At 39.9% G+C, this 21582-nt stretch overlaps 2 protein-coding genes across 8 annotated transcripts; both read right to left on the reverse strand.

The window, feature by feature from the left end:
* Positions 1 to 788: 788 nt before the first annotated feature.
* Positions 789 to 3449, reverse strand: LOC145435482 (uncharacterized). Of its 4 annotated transcripts, none has more exons than XR_013913858.1 (5): positions 3311 to 3449; positions 3046 to 3119; positions 1288 to 1577; positions 1106 to 1226; positions 789 to 1048 (listed from the first exon to the last, which is right to left on the reverse strand). XR_013913858.1 is itself a non-coding variant. In XM_080312761.1 (4 exons), exons 1-3 carry the CDS (start codon positions 3447 to 3449, stop codon positions 1320 to 1322), a joined length of 471 nt encoding a protein of 156 aa, XP_080168887.1. In that variant the 3' UTR covers positions 789 to 1226; positions 1288 to 1319. The 4 variants fall into 4 exon arrangements, 2 of the variants coding, with proteins under 2 accessions (XP_080168887.1, XP_080168888.1); XR_013913859.1 differs by having other exon boundaries at positions 1284 to 1577; XM_080312761.1 differs by having other exon boundaries at positions 789 to 1226.
* LOC145435481 (uncharacterized) lies at positions 3322 to 20195 on the reverse strand. Of its 4 annotated transcripts, none has more exons than XM_080312758.1 (10): positions 20115 to 20195; positions 18832 to 18943; positions 12748 to 12858; positions 11938 to 12048; positions 11474 to 11545; positions 11277 to 11412; positions 9861 to 9957; positions 9028 to 9177; positions 6647 to 6853; positions 3322 to 3461 (listed from the first exon to the last, which is right to left on the reverse strand). In XM_080312758.1, exons 2-9 carry the CDS (start codon positions 18860 to 18862, stop codon positions 6647 to 6649), a joined length of 915 nt encoding a protein of 304 aa, XP_080168884.1. In that variant the 5' UTR covers positions 18863 to 18943; positions 20115 to 20195; the 3' UTR covers positions 3322 to 3461. The 4 variants fall into 4 exon arrangements, with proteins under 4 accessions (XP_080168884.1, XP_080168885.1, XP_080168883.1 ...); XM_080312759.1 differs by having other exon boundaries at positions 9028 to 9159; positions 11277 to 11415; XM_080312757.1 differs by having other exon boundaries at positions 11277 to 11415.
* Between the last annotated feature and the right edge of the window lie 1387 nt (positions 20196 to 21582).

The raw sequence follows: 21582 nt of genomic DNA on the forward strand, positions 1-21582 counted from the left end.
GCCGATGGTTACCAAGTAATTTAAACTAGATCAAAATTCGATTGAAGTCATATAAGAAGTTTGGTTCAAGTGAGTGAGTATCGACCACAATGAGCAGTGTATAGAACAGAGATAGATACTTTTTCCATTTGATTACTTCTCATAGTTTACGACAACGTAAGCTCCGATCACTTCGTTTGTGGTCAATTTATTTGTGATAGAACAATGGAGACCCAGTAAAACGCACAATCAACGAGTCATTGCTCACTCTCAAAGGTCACACCAGCGTATCGCGCACAATCCGAATATAAGCAAGATCAGCCATTTTTTATCGACAATGTTACTTGATGACTTGAAATTGACTCGCATATTTTGCTTTGAGTCACGAGTTAATCCACATTTCTGAAACGTCGAGTCAAGTCCTACGAAAAAGGTGACTCAAGTCATCCCAACACTGCTCCATACCCACTGTGCGCGATGCAAATTCCGTGCTTTAAACATGAAAATAAAATGTCAATACTCCAAACAGCCCCGAAATTCCTCAGGTTATCTTCCTGATTTGAGGAATAAACTACTTCTACTTGACAAGATACTACGAAGTAGAAGGGAATTAGATATACTTGAGTAAGTATCCAAGTAGCTGAAAACTACTAGACTACTTTCGTTACCGACCACCTCTGGGTATTTTATGACTTCATCGACAATGCAATTTGCAGACTGCCGTGGGTTTGTTAAGAACCACATACGGCACCGTCAAACATTCGACTGCTGTCCTGTCCGCAGTCTACCTCACAAAATACTGCAACGACTCATGCAAAAAAATGAATTTTATTGAAGAACTTGTTGCGGTTGCGGCTGGAGTATCGTTGGGGTAAGGGTAACGAATGCAGGGCTTTGGAGCAGGAGCAGTTCAACATTTATGGCTGCTCCAAAGCCCCGCCTCCGATACCATAACCCTAACCGTTCATAGAAGTCATAAATATCGGCATGTTCATATGGAAACCAGATAGTTGGTGACTTTTTGTAAATCATCAGTTTCCCAAATCTTTCACTCAGGTTGCTGGGATGCCTGTAACAATTTTTCCGTTACAGAGGATGCCGAGAGGTGAAAGAGGTTGAGACCCACAGGCTGGCGCAGTGAAAGCAACGGTAGCTCTGTCTTACAATGCCGAAATACAAGAAAACGTGCTGCACCAATGTGCAGATATGACTTCGGAAGCCTTCAATTGGAGCGATGCGTTGACAATCTGGAAGACCAGTGTTGAATTTACTTAACATTAAAGATTGCAGCGAACATCACTCACGAACATCTATGTCATCCAATTCGAAACCAACAGCAACTAAGGCATATTCAACACCGACATGTACGATTTTGAGGGGATGAAGCCAGGAATCTCCAACACGTAGCCGGCGAGGAACCCCAAGTAATTCCGTTGCGACGTCGGAAACTTGAGGCCCAGCACCCAGTAGCACGACACCAACGCCGCGAGCGCAGTTCGCATGTCCTCGACACCGGTGATTTTCACCCCGTCTACGGCTACGTGGATACGTCCCGAGCAGTCGATCACAATTGTAGGAAAAGGCGCCGTCAGTGCTTTCTTAAAAGAAAACCATTTTCACAACAGTTGATCATTAGGGCTGTTAAAAAAAAACTATTTTTCCTGAATCTTGCTGGCCAGGTGATTAAATCGTTAGGTTGCCTTAAAAAACGACGCACATAAAATTTGAATTCATTCTAACCGCCCCGGTGATCGCGGATTTCATGCAGTTTGAAAATTTCGAATTTACTGAAAATTGCAAAAAAAATTTTTTTTTATATTTTTCTGTCAACCATATGAAATTGTTGTCTTCTAACACAAATGCAAAATAAATTTGACTCAATTCCAAGCCGTAGAAGCCCAGTTATCTGAGTTTGTCGATAATTCTTGGAATATTATCGACAGATCAAGGATAATCCCAGAATTATCAAGGAAAAACTCAAATTTGGCATTTTTCAGTAAATTCAAAATTTTCAAACTGTAAGAAATCCGTGATTAGCGGTAGGGGTAATTCAAATTGGGTGTGCGTCGTTTTTCAAGGCAGCCTAACGATTTAATCACCCAGCCAGCAAGATTCAGGAAAAAAAGTTTTTTGAACAGCCCTATTGCTCATACACTACACAATTACGCATGTTACAATACATTTTTATTCCACCTGGGGTCGCAATATCACCAATGCTCATCACGATATTCATGTCAATCTGACCAGAGTATATGTTTGTACAGTACAATGCACAATAGGGATGTTCAAAAAGACCCTTTTAAGCTTTCAACACATTTTACTGGTTACTTGATAGAATTGTTAGGTTACCAAAACACCAATTTTGGGTCAATTCCAACGTCCGGAAGCTAAGTTAGTATAGTAGAAAATTTTAGATTTATTCAATAAAAATACACCAGCCAAGGCTGTGGCAACAAAAAAAGTTCGCGTATCATCTAAAAATAGTGCAATGAAATAACTCGTATTCGACATTTCATGCTGGTGACGTAATATTTTGTGATACAATTGTCGATATACGACAATCTTTTGAATTCTCTACTAGTTGCTGACGATTATCAGTCGAAAATATTTGGGTTCATTTCTATAGGAATATATTTTAGGAAAAATTTATCGTGCATCGTTTTTCAGACAACATAACAATTTCATGGGTCAGCCAGTAAAATTTTAATTTTTTTAATATTCATTAAATAAATCCAATACATTTTTCTCATACAGCAAAGCCTCAATACGTTGAATTGCAAAAAGAAGTAGTATTTAAAGAGCTTCTCGGAGATACAGAACTTATCATTTCAATATGAATATACTATCCAATCAAAAGTAGTGTGCAGTGCTTTTTCGGCAACCAAATAAATTATAAAGTAGGCAGTAAAAACCTATTTTGGAACAGGCCTATTGTTCATGAACAGTGCAAGGGGGGGGGGGGGCAGACTTTATTTTGGGAATCAGGAAAGTTCAATAATTGGAAATTGGGTAGGAAACTAGTACTGGCACAAATAAAAACAAAAATATTCTGGTCACTCAGCTTACATCTCCTCGCCATGTAATGTTACGCACATTCACGAGCTCCGCCACTGCTAATACAAAGAAGGTGTCATCCAGCTCTGAAAACAAAATATGTATGAGAATTGGTCAGAGACAGTTAATGATGCTAACTCTTAGTGACAAAGAGTGTATAATTTCGGTACTCGAAAAAAAAAACGACTTTTCTTAGTGGACTCGAATCATTGTGCCAGCCTTGGCACTTGGTAACAAGAAACTACATACAGATATCACGCTAACGTCACAAGATTACCGTCCAACAACGTCCAATAACTCAGAATCTCCGATCGTTGCGAAAATCCGTGGGTTACGAAAGCTTTGATTCTATTCAGTTTACGTTTCTCGATTTCATCCATTTTCTTCCGGAGATCAAAGTTGACGATATCATTCATTTCCTTGAGCATCTGAAGAACAGCTCACAAGTAACGGCATGTAATGTTTTAGTATAAACGATACGATTGTTAATTTGTTCTTTACAGCCATCTATTGGTAGCTGACAATTACCCCTGACGAGCGTCAGCCGAAAATATTCGGGGTCATTTCAATATCAATTTAGAGGTCGACCGATTATCGACATGGCCGATTCTCGAGGCCGATATTTAGAGATTTCCCGATTATTGATAACAGCCTATGAAGGTCGATATTTTATATTTTAGAAAAATTCAAAAATTTCGGGAATTCAATGCACCATGTTCTCAATCTCAAGAAATCGACGACGCAAAGGGCGATATACGACAGATTTACCCTTTGCAGGACGAGTTTAGCTGGGTTGCATGCAGAGAAACTATGCTTCCTGCATTGCAATCTACCGAGTGATCTGCAATTCTGTATCACATTTTGCTTTTTGGGTTATCCCAAATTTCATCGAATGTGCACAATTAAGCAATTAATTCTTTTCAATTTCAGTTGTCTCGTTTGTTGTTCAGCTTTCTGTGGCATGTACAAGTGCCATCTTGCCTATTATATAATATTTATGGTGAAATTGTTCTCTGCTCCTTTCATATTAATATCGGCCTATGATATCGGTATCAGCCTTGTGAGTAAGCCGATATATCGGTATCGGCCTGTAAAAATCAATATCGGTCGACCTCATTCAATACAGGCTACTATCCCATAAAAATAGCTTGAACGCCCGCTGTCTGTCAATTAAATAACCAAATACGGTCAAGGTTCACGAATAATTCGATACAAAGCTTCGTCGACGACAAGTAAGTAGGAACAAGTACTTGAAACGCCCGAATAAATTGTAATCTGTGATTAGTACGCTTCCTGCGTACATCTCATTGACATCCGGCGCTATCGTTACCAGCCTGAACTACAGGCCCGGCATGATTTGCCTGCTATCTCAACTTGTGGGATTGTCAGGGTGGCAACCAAGGCGAGGCTCCAAGCCACAGGTCAATCTCCGTTTTATAATTTTGCCTCAAGACATTCTCAATTCACCACCCAGTCAAGTCCGAGTTCAAGTCATTGTGTTGACTGTTCAGTTTCTAGTTAAAGTCTTGTTAAACCCACTTTTTATAACTCTGCTTGTTGATATCGAATGGTTGGCAATTATAATATACTAATTTTCCTCACTTTTAGCAGTTTCTGGTCGCGTTTCCAAGTATCAGTACCCATAGACGAAATCCAGTGTTGGGATGACTCGAGTCATGACTTGACTCGAGTCAGACTCGAGTCACTTTTTCGTATGACTTGGCTTCAATCGAGTCACTTTGCTAAAATGACTTGACTTGACTCGGCGTATCAGAAATATGGATTGACTCGTGACTCGGAGCAAAATTCACGAGTCAATTTCAAGTCATCAAGTAATCAATGTCGATAGAAATCACTGCATCTTCTATATGTTCGGATTGTTCGCGAAACACTGATGTAACCCGTGAGAACGACCAATCATTCAATGATCGCGCGTTTTATTGAGCCTCCATTGTTCTCTCACAAATACTTTGACCACAAACGAATTGTTCGAAGCTTACAGCTTACATTGTCGAAAACTTGTAATAAAGTGAATTAATAGAAAATTTCTATTTCTGTTCTTCGTTCTTACCTTACCTAAACGTCTTGTTTCATTGAAATTGAAATAGTTTGTACACTCCTCAACCAATGGCACGGACTCGAAATGTATCATATCAATATGTATAAATGAGTAATGTATTGCATCTTCTCAATTCGTTTCTCCATCCTCTATTATGGCTGGCAACTATAAACTGAGGGTATGCAATTACTTACGTAGTTTAACAGTTCTACGTATATGTGAGCGATACTGCGCCTTATTTCTTGTATATTCAACTGTACATATGTTGATCGGTGCAGAATCAATGACCGCTCGATCTGTAATTCAGACAGCTATAGCAAAATGCAATGATTTAGTCATGCTTCATTCTTCGAAAAGGCAACTTGACTTGAAATGTGACTTGACTCGTGACTTGACTCGAGTCACCTTCGAAAATCGATTGACTTGACTTGACTCGAGTCAAAATGTGAAATGACTCGTGACTCGAAGGTAGTGACTTGATCCCAACACTGACGAAATCCCAATCGTGTAGCTACTTTACTATTCTTCAAGACTACAATGAAATGTCGGTCTTGGTCGTCTGAGTCTCGAGTCATTGGACTTGGTTCGAGTCATGCGCAATGACTCGAGTCCAAGTCGAGTCAATACACAGATTGACTCCGGTCGAGTCATTTCCGTATTTTCAGAAAATGACTCGAGTCGAGTCGAGTCGAGTCATCAGAAAATCGTTCGAGTCATTACAACCCTGGCGATTGTTATGCCATACTGGCTCAAGACTGACAGCGTGAAATTTGAATAACTTGGAATCTGCGCAATTGGCCACGAACAGAATTAAATTCCGCACAAATTACCATCTACAGCAACAGGTTGCTCTTCCCTGATCTAATAGTATACATACGGTATGTCTTACGCCTAGTTTGAATCCGCATTCCAGTTGTTGAGTCTTTAACATTTCTGACAAATTTCCCCAAACTTGTTTGAAAATAGCAAAAAAACATTGAACGGGACATCAATTTATTTCACGGTAGGTTGCACTGAGACTAATCCTAATGCTGGTAGTGACTACAGAGAGCACGGCGTCGTTCTGTACTGACATTCTGAATTCGATCGGTTTTGGAATTGAATAAATTGTGTTTACTTAGGGTAGCTTAATTGAGGGCGAAACCGGGCAACTTATATTGCATCTAAATCTGTCTTAGGCAGTGCAGTTCGCCAAATATTAACTAACAACAGCTACCCAACGCATCGAACTTTAGGTTACTGCAAAGCTGTGAAGTAATGAATGACTTACACGTGGGAACTTCTCCAAATTTTCAAAGAATATCAAAAATTTGCTCAATTGAAGTTGAAGTCAGCCTATACTCCGTTGAGCGCGAATGCTGGAGTTAGAATTTGGCGAGATTTCTTGAATACGAAATAAGTTTCATCTTTAACAATCGTCTTCTCAGAATGATTGTGAAGCACATTTTTAGTCAGAATTCATACAGACGCGGTTAATTTCTCGCGCCCCCCAGGTTGAGAACTCCTGTACTAAACGATCGTCGCTAACAACAACAAAAAACTCTTGACACTAACCTATTTCGCTTCGAGCAAGCATGGATACTCCTCCAGGATTCGACAAGTTGTCATAGCCTGAGCAATAGCGGCTCTCCTGTTGGCAAAAGTCCTTTTCATGACGTTCCCAATGAATATTTGACAAGGGGCTTCTTTCTTCACTTCGGCGCGCAGACCGTTTATCAGGGCCGACATCTGCTCACGGTCTTCAAATTCGTCGCCGTAAGGCTGGAATCGCAGAAACGAGTGAAATATTAATAGAGAAATTGGCTTTTCAACCGTATTGAGCATCAGTTGCATTTTTTTTTGTAAAATATATTTCATTCGCACAAACTAACCGAAAATTGTAATACAAAAAGAAGTTATTGCAAGTTTTTGAAATTCTCTATATGCTGACAATTGCCCCTGAAGAGTGTCAGCTCGAAAACCTTCGGGTTTTAATATATTTATGATATGAATATACTTTTAAAAATAATATGAAAATGCAACATTTATTTGTTCCGATGTGCAACAAATTTGCTCCTATGTAGCTTAAGCTATCAAGTGTCCCATTAAAAAGGCAGCTATTTTCGCTTGTTTTGATTTTAACTACATCACTAAAACCCTTCTCGGCCAAACAAGTTGTCGGGTTTTGTACAAGAACGTCTACTAGTGCTTGGATGGCCAGGTCTTAAAATCTGTTCAGCCCTTCTATCCAAAATACAGCGTATTTTTCACGAGTGAGAAATGCTTGCAGGAAGAAATCGATTGAAAATAATTTCCAAACGATCTAGGAGAGTAGGCACGTTAGAGCTCGCTACCTGCATGATGAGACGTTGCTCTTTCTCCAACTTATGTCTCGCGAGCATATGAAAACAGCAAATGAACTCACGATACCGTGTGTTCTGCCCTTTAGCTCAATCTAACTTGGGAATTAATAACAGTTTAATAACGTTAAAGCAGCTTTTACGACTACCACCAAAATCTGTGTTTTTGCGGCATCTCGCGACCCGAGCCTCACACATGAACAGGAATTCATTTTTATTATTGCAGTGGTATGCTACGATTTTACGGACATGCATGACATACAGAACGCGCACACCACAATTCTATCCAACACAGCTCAACAAAGCATGTCTGACACACGCGATTTCATATTAGGGTGAATTAAATTACTATGCGTCGCAGTTGTACTACTGTCTACTCAGATTGCAAGAACGGGAATATTCCGCGCCGACAACGGAGCATATCCATATCGAATGGTTCGACAATCCAGCCTCGATCATTTTTGGCCAAAGTTTTGTCGACGCTTATGTTTTGGCACCGCATTTTATCAGAGGTTTGTTGGCCAAAACTTTACGTCTTCATTTGACCCGACGCAGAAGGGGTTAGCCTCAAAATGAATGTGTGTCATCGGGCTGAACTCGCTCGATGCACACGCCTAGTCCCAACACTAGCTCATCTCAATGGTCTTCGACCAGGTTTTCCATTCGGACCAATCTTATGAAGTCTCATGATGATGCCGTATTTTCTGCTTGTCTCACTTATTGGCTACAGTACCCAACACAGTGACCTTTGATATGTAAATAATATCGCAGGATTTTTGCAATTAATTCATCAAAACTACATACATATTAACACATAGGCATCTGACACCGTGTTGACCCAAAATTATACCCTTTGTGGTCCATATTTTAATAAACCTTGATGGGGTAAAAATTTGCGTCACAGTAACTTGCAAATGTGAGTCTGTAATGATGTGCCTCGCACTAATCGAACAGTTATTACGAAAAAATGATGATTGGTTAGCGAAAGAAAACAGAAAGTCAATTTGACGTCATTTTTCCAGCCTGTCGTGGGCTCAGAGGGGCTGATATACTGTATAGTGTATATCTGCCACTACACCAGCTTCCAAACCAGGCGGTACGTAATAATTATAGTCGAAAATATTAAATCACTAGAGCTTGTGGGAGCTACGATCGGTGGTGCAAAGTTTGTACGATTGCGTCACAACTACAAAAGTTACACTGACCTCAAATTCCCTATTTGGTTTATTTTTTCTATTCCATGTTACAAAAATTAGCAATAATTACGATTTTCATTCGCACTTGATTCGCACCACCTTCTTCATGGCTTTGAAACTCGGCATATTATTAGATGACATCATTAGGATATACCACACAAATCTTGACACCTATCTCGATATAAAACACCTTCAAACTCAACATATAACAATACCGACTTTTGGATTGAATCAGTGCTGCAAATCGGTCGTCATTAACAAAGTCGACTACTTAATCAGAGCTTGACGAACGTTAATCACCGTCAGTGTCCACACCACCTCTGATGACACACTGCTCTAACCACGATAACATCAAGTCTCATTGTGTCGCACAAACTTGCAGCAAAAATCCAAAACTCACATGACTGGGGTGTTTCCATCTCGGAGTAGTTGCGGTCGTACATTTCTTTGGGCCTCCAAACTTCCATCGCATCGCTCGCTGGTTCCTGTCGACCATATGCGATCTGCGGTACCCCTTCAGTTTATCGCGCAGCTGCTGATGCCACGATTTCTGAGTTGGGAAAAGTGGAAAATCATCTGCTTTTCACAAATAGCTACAGTTTTTTACCAAATCAAGAATGATAGCTACACAGGTTTTTCCAAATTAAACTAGAATTAGATTTATAGATAGCTGGCTACGCAGATTTTTTTACCAATCGGACCAGATTGAGAATAATAGCTGTACAGGTTTCTCCAAATAAAACAGGAATTAGAATCATGGGTACAATTTTGTTGAAAGTAGATCACAATGAGAATTATTGAATTCGTAAAAACTTTTAAATTGAATTAATCTGCTGTAGCGTTCTGAGAAAATCTATAAATTTGATTAGAACTAGAAGGACAGCATGGAAGTATTCCACAAATTACATTACAATTAGATTACTCGCATTTTCACCGAACTAGTCCTTTCAGAATTTTCCGTTAGTCCAAGTCTGTAATAGAGCATGCTACAATGCTACAACAATCCTTGAAAAACTAAATGTTTGATGCATTGCGCCATCGAAGCGTAACACAGCATCAGATGTTCAGCATCAGGGTTCGCGGGACACTTTTCAAATTCCGTAGCGGTAGTGAGCCGCTTCACCGCATGGATCAAATATAGAGACACGCAGTAGGACACACAGCGTAGCAACCACGTTTACGAACTTTACGTCAGTACAACGGGCATAGTTGCCGCATCAAATGTCCACTTACGTGATAACATCCGTTAGTTGGGTACTTGTCACGCAGCATTGGATATTTTGTAACCAGCCTACTGCAGACCTCCGAATACTGGCGACTCGTCGGGTATCTGAACGGAATAAAATGATATGCTCTACACCAGTAGTTCCCAACGAGGGCGATTTTGAGAAACAAGGGGGCGAAAATTACAGAACGTCCCTTGATATTTAGGGGATATGCGGTACCGATGGATGAAGAATTCGAAAATGATCTCTGGCCCCCAAATCTTCAGCCGATAAGAGCAGATCTTTGGCTGGCTCAACACTTTGATACAAGCTCTCTACCGGGTATGTATATTAGGGCTCTTCAAAAATGACTTTTACTCTCAAATCGTACTGGCTACTTGATAAAATTGTCAGGTTACCTAATTTAAACCTACACACAAAATTTGGTTCAATTCCAGCCAGTGAAAGCGGAGTTATTGCCGTCGAAAAATTTGGATTTGAATAAAATAGTATTTAGGTGAGCACAACTATAATATATAAACAAAGAATGGGTCAACGAGAATACTATTTTATTTAAATCCAAATTTTTTGATGGCAATAGCTCTGCTTCCACTAGTTGGAATTGAACCAAATTTGGTGAGTATCGTTTCTATAGACAACCTAACATTTTCATGGGGTGAACAGAAAATTTTCAAATCTTTTGTCACTCATTTTTATATAATAAATAGAAACTTTCTTCTCCTGTAGCAAAGCGGCTACTGGCTGAAATTCAACCAAATGCGAGGAAATATTCCGCCAGTCGAAAAAGGTTGGGAACCACTGCTCTACACAGTACAATTGTCGGTGGCCTGGCAGCGAAATGCAAGTAAATATCTGGGATGCCCTCCCCCAATCTACTGATATATTGTGCATGACCCTAACCAAGTCATGTGACTTGAGACTAGGACGGCGCGGACAGACATTTCATTGCACCTTCAAAAAATAGTAAAGTTACCAGATTATTGGTATCGTCTGTCAGTCCTGATACTTGGAAAATAGGGCCAAAAACTGTTGAGACTGGGAATAATTTCTACATCATGAATGCGCGCCATTCTATATCACTCGACAAGAGTTGAAAAAATTGGATTCAACAGGATTGAACTGAAAACGGAACAGTAAACACAACGACCTGGGCTTGGACTCGAGTCACAACACTATGACTTGGACTCGATCTTGTAAATCAGTGGTTCTAAACCTTTTTTTCTTCAGCGCCCCCTTTCCAAAATTGCCTGGGTCTGGCGCCGCCCCTATTTTGAGGACCGTTTAGTAAAAAACAATTGCTAAGTGGTCGGAGTCCGGTTTCGGTTTGGGACTTTACTATGAGACCACTCGACTAGTTAACAATATAATTGTATGTGCTGTTTTCGGGATCAAATCAAGGTTGTATAACAACCACACGAGTTACCTTGTATGGCATAAGACGCTTTCCATAAGTGCGTCCACGATAGCTAAGCGCTGAGACCGCTCTATAACTCCGCGTTTTTTCATCGACAAGCATTGAGACAGTTTGGGAGTTTCGTAGGAATCCAGCCAACAATATTCTTCTGCACAAACAATTTCGTTCAACATCATCACGAAATCGTAACAGTCAATAATAATTACCGTCCGAATCACTTGGGGCGGGAGAGTTTTGTAACGATGGCGGCGACATTGCTACATCCACCGCAGTGTCATCTTAAACAATGACGGAAATAAATGATTCGTGCTACATTACTTGAAAATTTCCCGTAATAGAGTAGTTGTGAATTATATCTCTTTGCATTCCTCAAAACAACTTTTTTGAATTTGACTGCCTTGCATACTCGATAAAATTGCTAGGCCGCCTACAGAATGTTGCACGACAATTTAGGCCCAATTCCAACCTATGCAAGCATTTCTACATAAGAAAAAAGTCTTAGATTTATTTAATAGGAATTAATATATAATTTTTTCTGAATTAACTGACTGACCCCATAAAATTGTTAGCACAAAATTCTGGATTTGAAAATTATAGATGTACGGTTTAGTATTTATTGCACATCTTACAACATTATGCAATGTTGCTGACATCGATCATATCACGATACCTTCTTCCTCGATTCCCAATTCTTCTGCCATAGATCCATTGTCTTCGGTATCCTCGTGTGACGCAGTGTCCGACCCCGTTGAGGTTACCGTTTCCACCCTTGGGCCGGAGTCTAGTCAGAAAAATAGCAACATTTTTCAGTCAATACTGGAGACCAGGGGTGGCCAACCTTTTCGCTATTCACAGCCGCATTTCAACTACTCATTTGGCCTATACGTCCGCATCCCAGGGCATAGTCATAATTAGCAATGCTGGACGCCAAATACCCATGTTAGAGTGTCTATGTCCAATTCCGGTGAACTAAGGACTGATCTATTTAATAATGTAGGTTTGCTATAAACACTAAAATCGGGAATGGTGACAGGTTATGTTGGCGGACGATGCATAACCGCAGATTCTCTTATCAATTTTCTCATTGATAATCGAAGTTTTACACATTACAATCAAATATTTATCCTTTCTCAACCCATGTTATCGTATTCACCGGTAGAGTTGCTTTTGTGCCGGAGTGCGACGTCAAAAAGTGCTTCGAAATATTGACTTCTCGTCTGTTATAGCCCGTGCGCCTCGAAGACATTTGGCCGCCGATCGGCGTTTGGCCTCTGAGCGGGTTTAACCCTACTCATGACTTGGACTCAGATGTGACTCGGTGGTGAATTGAAAATGACTCGACTTGACTCTAGACAAAACTATAAAAGTGAGATCGACTCGGAACCTTGCGACTTGCAAGAAGCCTGATAATTGGTTTAAGAGTTTTGAAAAAAATTGCCTTCAATACATTTAGATGAAATGTTGGGTGACATGTCGATACCTTCTTCCTCCATACCCAATTCTTCTTTCATAGAACCATTTGCTCCAGGATCATGTTGTGACGCAGTGTCCGACCCCGTAAGGGTTACCGTTTCCACCATTGGACAAGAGTCTAGTCAGAAAAACAGCAACATTTCTCAGTCAATACTGGATACAAGGGGACATTTCAACTACTCATTTAGCCTAATCTATTTTATGATATAGGTTTGCTATAAATAACGAAATCGGGATTGATGACACGTTATGTTAGAGGATGAAATATTAATTTCTTCCAACTCGGTCGGGCCAAGTTTTGCCGAAGAATTGGTTAATTATTTCAGGGATACATAATTATATAGGTAGGCTATAACAGATGCCATCGTTTTCACTGTTGCGGATTGGTCTTAAAAAACACATCGAAGAAGTGGTCAATGTAGTTAAGAAAGCTACTCAAGTAGAAGTAGCAACAAAAAAATCTAACGAAGTACAAGTAAAAGTGCTTCTTTCATGAGCAACCTAAAACTACTTCGAGTAGTATTGACTGACTTTAAATATAGGGGAGAGTGGGTAGGTATGGGCCACCAAATCTTACAAAGCTATAACTTGGCCAAACTTGGTCTAATATTGCTAAATTTCGGTATGTACGATCATTAGTTATATGGCTAACTATTCCTGGTAGGATTAAGCTAAAATACCCATGTATTTGGAAGTGACATCAAATTTTGTAACAATACATCATTTTTGTAAATGAAAAATAGGCTACGAGGTATGGGCCGGGGGGTGGTGAGGTATGGGCCACTGTCTGTATTGAATCAATAAATACCATTCATATCCCGCAAACCTCAACTCTTGTCACAGTTACCAACAGTTTGTATATACTGATATAAAGCTGGGCTGGAAGTGGACAATTCATATATTTCAGTTCCCGTATTCATCGTAAGCCATAATGCATAACGAAACAAGATATCTATAAATATGTAACATGAAAATCACTACCAAATCATGCTTCTTTCGCCTCAACTAACCCATCAAATCCAAATGTCACAGCTCTATCTCGTATTTAAGTGGGAGTGACAAACCATGATACATATTCGAGCATATGACATACTGTGCTCACAAACTTTTTTCTTCTTCATTAAAGACAGTACTGGAAAACGATTTTGAAATCTTTTTCATGTGAGACTCATCCCCTGTTTTTCCATATACCTGTTTAATGTAGCTCTACCAATTTTGTACTGACGGCATGCTTCTCTTTTTGATACCTCCCACGCTTCAACGTTTCATATTGCCAAGCTCAGATCTGATTATGAAAACTTGCCATTTTATGGGTTTCATGATTTACTTTCAAGTGATTGTATATGGGAGGGATAAGACCAACACCTTCTGTATTCTAGAGATAAATATATTTAATAGGATCAATCAAATATTGATTTCAGGTATATGTTATGCTGGCCCATACCACAACCTATTGAGGTATGGGCCGGCCCATACCCCAATCTTCTAAAAGGCCCATACCTCAAACACTCCATCTTGAGGATTCTTACCATAATTTCAAGATCCGAGAGATTGACAAAGCATTAAAACTATACTCTATAGATAGCATATTTCAATAGCTTTCACACCATAAATAAGTCTAATCCAAACATGCACATATGTGAACTCAAACCCAAATTCCCTATTTTCAAATAAATTTACTTTAGACCGCAAAAATTATATATCTCTAGCTAAGTCAAAAACTCCGCTGGCCTCATGGCTGTGAGTAACATGGGTAAGTCTGGAGCCTTTTTCTAACAATCACACAGCTTGTCAAGCAAATGTGATGTCACAGTCACCAGATATGGCAGTGGCCCACACCTCAACAGTGGCCCATACCTACCCACTCTCCCCTACTCAAGTAAGTAAGTAGTTATGAAAACAATCTTAATTCGTTCGCATGGACTGTCAAAAGCTGCAAATGGAGCTATGCGGAGGGTGTAGAGAGCTTGATTCATATCGATGCATCCCAGGAGGGGTCAATTTTTGACAGAATTAGTAGTCGTCCACATCATGGGATGTAAATGATAGTATAGATATGGAAATGCGATACTAATCCTCTGTTTACTCAAACACCCAGTTTTAGGGAATATCATGGCAAGGCGCCCTCCCCCAGTAAGTAATTAGAACTCAACGTATAATACTCGTAATTGAAAGAAAAATACAAATACTACTTCTAAAAAGTGGAATATTTTGTCCAGAAAATTTTAACGGTGGTCTGCTAAAACAGGTCTAACGTTAAAAATGTCAAAATCCACATTTCCAGATTAGGACGCGTCATGAGCTGCTAGCTATAATAGCTAATTGCTAGATTGCGTAACGGTAGTTTCAAACGTTATTGGTGCCCATACTTATTGTGATGAAGTATTTGATATAGGTGACAATGCAGTGTGAATGGAACCACGCAACCCGGTAGCTAAACTATATTCAGTGATACTTTCATGAAATCATACCGGCCACTTGATATCTACGCGCAACAAAAATACTGCGTATTACATGACTTTTATGAAAATTGAATGTTGTTACTATGTGAAAGTGGCCTCGGAATTCCTTAGGCTATCTTTCTTATTTGGGGATCAAACTACTCCTACTTGACAAACTGAAAATAACGAAAAGTAAGTAGTTCCCAACATATTACAAAGTAGAAGCATCGAAAGAAAGATCTACTTGAGAAAGTACCAGAAGTAAAGGAATACCACTTGGATACTTTGAAAAAGTAGAAGTACTTCTTTGCTGACCACCTCTGGTAATAGAGTATTTTTGAATGATATTTCTTTGCTCAAAGCAGTTCGATCGAATCTCGTCAGGACGAATCGTCAACCATTGCAAATTTTACTCGCTAGTCTACGTGATAGAATTGCTAGGCCGCCAAAAAAATGTTGCACGCCAATCATAGGCGCCGAACGCTAATTTTCCTTAGGTAGCCTATGCGAGTTCGATTACGTCACAAAGGAATGATGTCATGATCCGACGGAATTGATAATTAGGGTTAATATAGCATCAATTCATTAGGGTTAAGTACATGCATAAATACCGATTATGCAATATCTTCGTGTCAACAAACTTGAGCGTATGATAAGCTTGTCAACGAGTCCGGAAGTGCTGTCAATTAGCGAGTCCCTGATCGCTAGCGAACAATTATATACGCCGCTTATCAATGCGAATACGTAACCTCGGCGACGATTTGCGCAAGACAAAATGTCCGAGTTGTTATGGAATCTGTTCTATAATGGCACCGATTTCAGGTGGTTCAAACCTTTCTCGTCTTTTACAACTCAAGCCTTGACAGTTGACACACATCTCCCGATGGTTATGTTTCGGTATTAGCGGAATTCACTCACGCATTCACGGCGCACTCACAATCGCACATGTCTGCGGACATTCTATGTCAAGGGTCGGCAACCTACGGCCCGCGGGCCGGATCCGGCCCGCCAAGCGAAATCGTCCGGCCCGCGACATAATAATTAGTTATCACAAGAATACGGCCCGCCGCTTCATAATGAGTTTGAATCTGCAGTGCAGCGCTGCATGAAAAAAATGCGGCATTGCTACGATATAATAGTAGCCCACATCGTATTAGTCTATCGTTACGCCATAAAACGAAGGTGGTTGAAGTAGATGATGGAGAATAGACTTGACTGGATCAGTGCTTATCAATTGGGTGTATCTCGCAACCGAAGGTGTTCCATGCTTTTTTAAAGGGTTAATCACTCTAACGGGGTGTGACAATAAAGGTGTTCTTCCTTTGCTTCGAAAACGCTTGGAGCATCTCAGACGCAATCTCAAACTATTCAATTATAGATAACTAGTCTCCGTGTTAGTTAGCCAGTGTATAATTTGATTTTCCAGAAGGCATCGTGTGCCAAGACAAAAAACCTGAATAGTGTTTTGGCCAAAATGGTCAAAACTGTTAATATGATTTTTGTCTCATCAACTGAATCAGTTACGCCAGATATTACTAGAAGCAGAGAATCAATATGGCGATGTCATGTAGGCCTATATCTGTCATGTTCGCTCATTGAGTCGAGCAGCTATGCTTACACGAGTGTATGAACTGGGAAATGAAATATAGCAACTTTCCTCTAAAATACAAATATCGCCGACTCACAATCTTGTTATCGAAAATGGGTATCCCATCTCGCTTTCCTGGTACATTTAACGTCTGAACATCTGAACAGATTGAACTTGCAACTTCAGGAGGAAAACAACTACATACATGAGATGTTGAGGCGCATTCAAAACAAATCTGTGACTCTGGAAATGTCAGCAGTACAAAGAATATTATGCTCACTTTCATATACTGGAGGAGAGAAAACCTAGTCTCAACACTACATTTCTAACTGTGATACGAAATTTAACTACAGAATATTCACCCGCTTTTCCGACATTCCTTCTCTACAAAATGAATTCTGACTATTCAGTACTCTGTTTAATGTGGACGCCAATTACATTGCCTGAAAATTTCAAATGGGCCTTTCTGAAATGCGATGCAGTTGAATTGAATGACAAATTTCATACAAAGAGCATATCGCTGCATGACTTTGACAAAGAGTACGTTCTTGAAATTGGTCTTTATCCCAGCTTGACCAGCAATGCAAAAGAAATTGCATCGATTTTTGGAAGCACGTACGCATGTGAACAATAGTTTTGAACAATGAAATTCACAAAGAGCAAGCTAAGATCACGTATTTCGGACGTCCATTTTGAATAGGGTCTGATTATTGTTTCATCTGACTTGTTATCAGAAGAAGAAACCTTTCACAAAGCAAGCTGCGTCAATTGTCACAATTATTCTGTGTAGTATGATTGAGATTGCAGCAATGTAGGATAATATACCGAAGTGAACTTAAAATATAGTACTAAGAAAAAATCCGGCCCGCCAAAAGGTTGTACACCTGAAATTTGGCCCGCGACTAGCGAAAGGTTGCCGACCCCTGTTCTATGTCATTCAGTTCAGCGATGTCGCTCTTTAATTACAATCGCTAACCAGCAAACACCTAATGGCATTGTCACCAAGCCATCGAGAGATCGGAGCCAACGCATGCTCGGCTCTTGACGCGATAGTTGGCCAGCGATGATATCTTTCGTACCAGGCCTGTTGCAGATACGATTGTGTGGGCAAGCAATAATATCGTGTGCGCCAATGCAGATGTGATAGTGCAGGCAGCGATGGTACAGTTCGCACCGGGCCTACTGCGCACGGCAATCAATGACATAATTTCGCGATCATCTCAGCGGGAGATCGCGTCGCGTTACATTGTGCAAAGACAAATCTCGCTAATTGACAACGCGCTTGTCGCTAATTGGCATCGCGCAATGGGTTACCTCGCTCACATAAGCGGCAGCAGGTTATGTCGTAAACGGAAATACATTGCGATTTGTTCTAAATAACACAATCGGGGCTTATGCCGATTCCTGCCAGACCGAATTCTAGGTATGCCGCATACCTAAGAATATGTCAAGGTATGCCTGGCATACCTTGCATACCCAGGTTCGGGTCATTTCCAACCTATATAACAAAAAAGTTTTGGATTTATTTAATAGGAATTGATATATAATTTTTTCTAATTTTACTGGCTCACCCCACAAAATTGTTAGCACAAAATTTTGAATTTGAAAATTCTAGTAGTATGTAGACTGTATGGTTCAGTATATATTTTACATCTATCCACTGTAAATACTAGGATTTGAAATCCCAAATTTTGAACATCAATAACTTTGCTTTTACTAGTTGGAATAGAATCAAGATTGCTATACATCGTTGCTGTATTCAACGTAAGAATTGAATAGGGTTATATAGGGTGGAGTAGAGTCACCAGAAGTCCCGCCGTGAAACGATTAACAGCCCTCTACTTGCTAACTTGGACTCGGACTTGACTCGATGGTGAATTCAAAATGACTCGACTTGTGACTCGGGACCTTGCGACTTGCAACAAGCCTGATAATTGGTTTAACAGTTTTGGTAGAAATTGCCTACAATAAGTTTCGATGAAATGTTGTGCCACATGTTGATAAAATACGAAGTTTGAAATCGAATTTTGCAGTGTTGCTGACATCGATCATTTCACGATACCTTCTTCCTCCATTCCCAATTCTTCTTTCATAGATCGATTTGCTTCGGGACCCTGTTGTGACGCAGTGTTCGGGCCCCGTAGAGGTTACGGTTTCCACCATTGGACAGGAGTCTAGTCAGAAAAGCAGCAACATTTTACAGTCAATACTGGAGACCAGGGGTGGCCAGCCTTTTTGCCGTTCACAACCGCATTTCGGCTACTCATTTAGATTATACGGCCGCATTCCAGGGTATAGTCGTACTGATCACTGCTGGACGCCAAATACCCATGTTAAAATGTCCACTGTCCATTTCCGGTGAACCAAGGACTAATCTATCTAATGATATAGGTTTAATATAGACACCAAAATCGGGAGTGGTGACAGGTTATGTTAGCGAATAACATCTTTCAAGAAACCGGCAGTCAATTCGTAAATTCAAACTGCTTGGCGACGCCTGCCAACACATACCTATTGAATTACGTGTCCACGGCCGCACAAATTTACTTCTACGGCCGCCGCTGCTGGAGACCAACCAACTATTATGAGTTTGCCGATATCGTATTTTGAAAGGTATATCGTCATCAGCAGATTACAGGGCCAAAATATCAGCTATTCCTGTGATCTCAGACCATAGTAGTTGCTAGTCAGAGTCATAATCTGAGACTTGGGAATATTGATAGATTTATTTTCGTAAATGCGCCTTAAGCTAGATTCCACATGTTTCGAATTTCGGTGGAAGAAATCAGAGGGATATCCGTTATCGGATTAAAAATACGATATCGGTCGGGCTGAAGTCAATACTGAGAAGAGAAAAAAGATAATCAAAAACTATTGATATTTTCACAAGATTTTCAGTTTTCTGGTGTGTTTATCCCAGTGTCATGAGAGGTCGTAAACTATCTCTAGAAATGCAGGGTGAAATACTATTTTAAGTATCATAGGATGAAGCTTTCATTTTTAGCTCGTCGCTAATATCTTGCAGCTTGCAAGCTTGATATCTAATTTTAAAGTGGATTATGTGTCAGAACAGTTTCAAGAACTTGGAAGTAATTAATTTATCTGCTATTGGATTTACAAATATAGTTATAGGCCTATATCTTGTAACAGTGAAACCAGCGAAATTGCATCATCTCTTGCTCCATTGTCATTCTTCTTGGGACTTCGGCCTATATATATAGCGTGTATACAAATTTCTTTCCAATTCTCTAGGCTACTAGTTGCTAGTTCCAAAGTAGATTAGAATAAGAATTACAGCAGCAAAGCTCTACTTCTAACTTATCGTACAAAAAACTGCATAGCTACCTGGATTTTCTGACACTTTCATAGTCATAGATGCTCCCTCAAATGTTTCGTCTCCCAGACCTAGAATAGACAAGGTTGCTTAGATCAAACAATGATTACCATGATCACCGATATGGTTATGATGAACACTTTTTGTCGTGTTGGGATTGGATCTTCCGGGTTGGAGGTGGGTTAGGGTATTCTAACATTAGGATTGGGAATATGCCAAGTATCGTATCACTCACCCAGCCCTAATAGCTCTTCCCAACCCACCTCCACCTCTAATAGGTAATAACTAGTGCCATTTAAAGTCATATGTTTTTCTGTGCATCAGTAAGTCGTTAAATCAATTTAATGCAAAAAACTGCATCTCTATGAGGTATATTACGAAAGTTATTAGCTCATACAAAGTCATAGTTTCCTGGTTATGTCATAAATCAGACTTTCAAGTTATATAGTCATATTTTTGAGTTATGAAGTCATATCATTGTATACTTTAAACGGTAATTCCAATTTAAGCGGTGAAGCAAATAAGCACTAAGAAAGTAAGGCAATTTGATTGCAAGTATCGCCAAGAACAGAAGCAGAGCTGCCGATTTCGATGCATGTGGCATACCACCACAGCCCATAGTTAGTTAGTTACTTGTTAGCGTAGCTGGTTGAATGCTGCTCAATATTATGCCGAGAGACCTCCGAAAGTGAACGAAATAGTAAATGCATGGGAAGGTGAAGGAGTTATTGTAAAAAGCATCAAAATTCAGTCAACAATCCAAAGTTGACTACGGTAGTTAGTTAACAGAAATATGCCCCCACTATAACAATATTTCAACAACCCTAATACATGATACCCCTCGACTCTAATAGTTCACAGCTTTAACCCCCGACACTAACGTCGTTTATAAATTTTGACATGTTCATGTCACATGTGAATCATTAAATGGTGATCATGGTGAACACAGTGTGATGTCTGGCTGCTATCGACGAAGCGCAAAAACTCCTGTAGCTGTCCTATTTTTGTCACAAGTAGTTTGCAGGATTCCGGCATGTTTCTAGCATCCTCAACATCAACCCAATCCTGCCATTCCGTGTCAAGTATTGAAGCATAAACCTTTGGTCCTGAATATTGAAGTCGGTCGCTATATTTGCAAACACTTCTTCCTTCTTGGTGACGATAACCAACTTCTTGGGTTTCTTGAAAGTCACATGGTACTTGTATTTTTTTGACGACATATCAATGTACCGCCTGAGAAAAGAATTTTTCAAAGATTATGATGAAATTTCGTCATAATATTGGTCATTGCACTGGGCGATTAACCGAACTCCTGGGGACTTCGTAATTGCATGTCCTATAATTGCTCTGAAAGTGATCAGTTTTACCGGTAGAGCTAAGAGAGGTGGTGTCTTCGTAAGTATTACAGCTCGTTAATGATACACAAATAATTATTGATCCATCTACGAGAGCGTGGGGGGGGGGTTGTTACTAATCAAT

The sequence above is a fragment of the Botryllus schlosseri genome, chromosome 3 (assembly GCF_051294905.1).
Source record: "Botryllus schlosseri isolate E-star chromosome 3, Bs_hap1, whole genome shotgun sequence".
NCBI classification, from domain to species: Eukaryota; Metazoa; Chordata; class Ascidiacea; order Stolidobranchia; family Styelidae; genus Botryllus; species Botryllus schlosseri.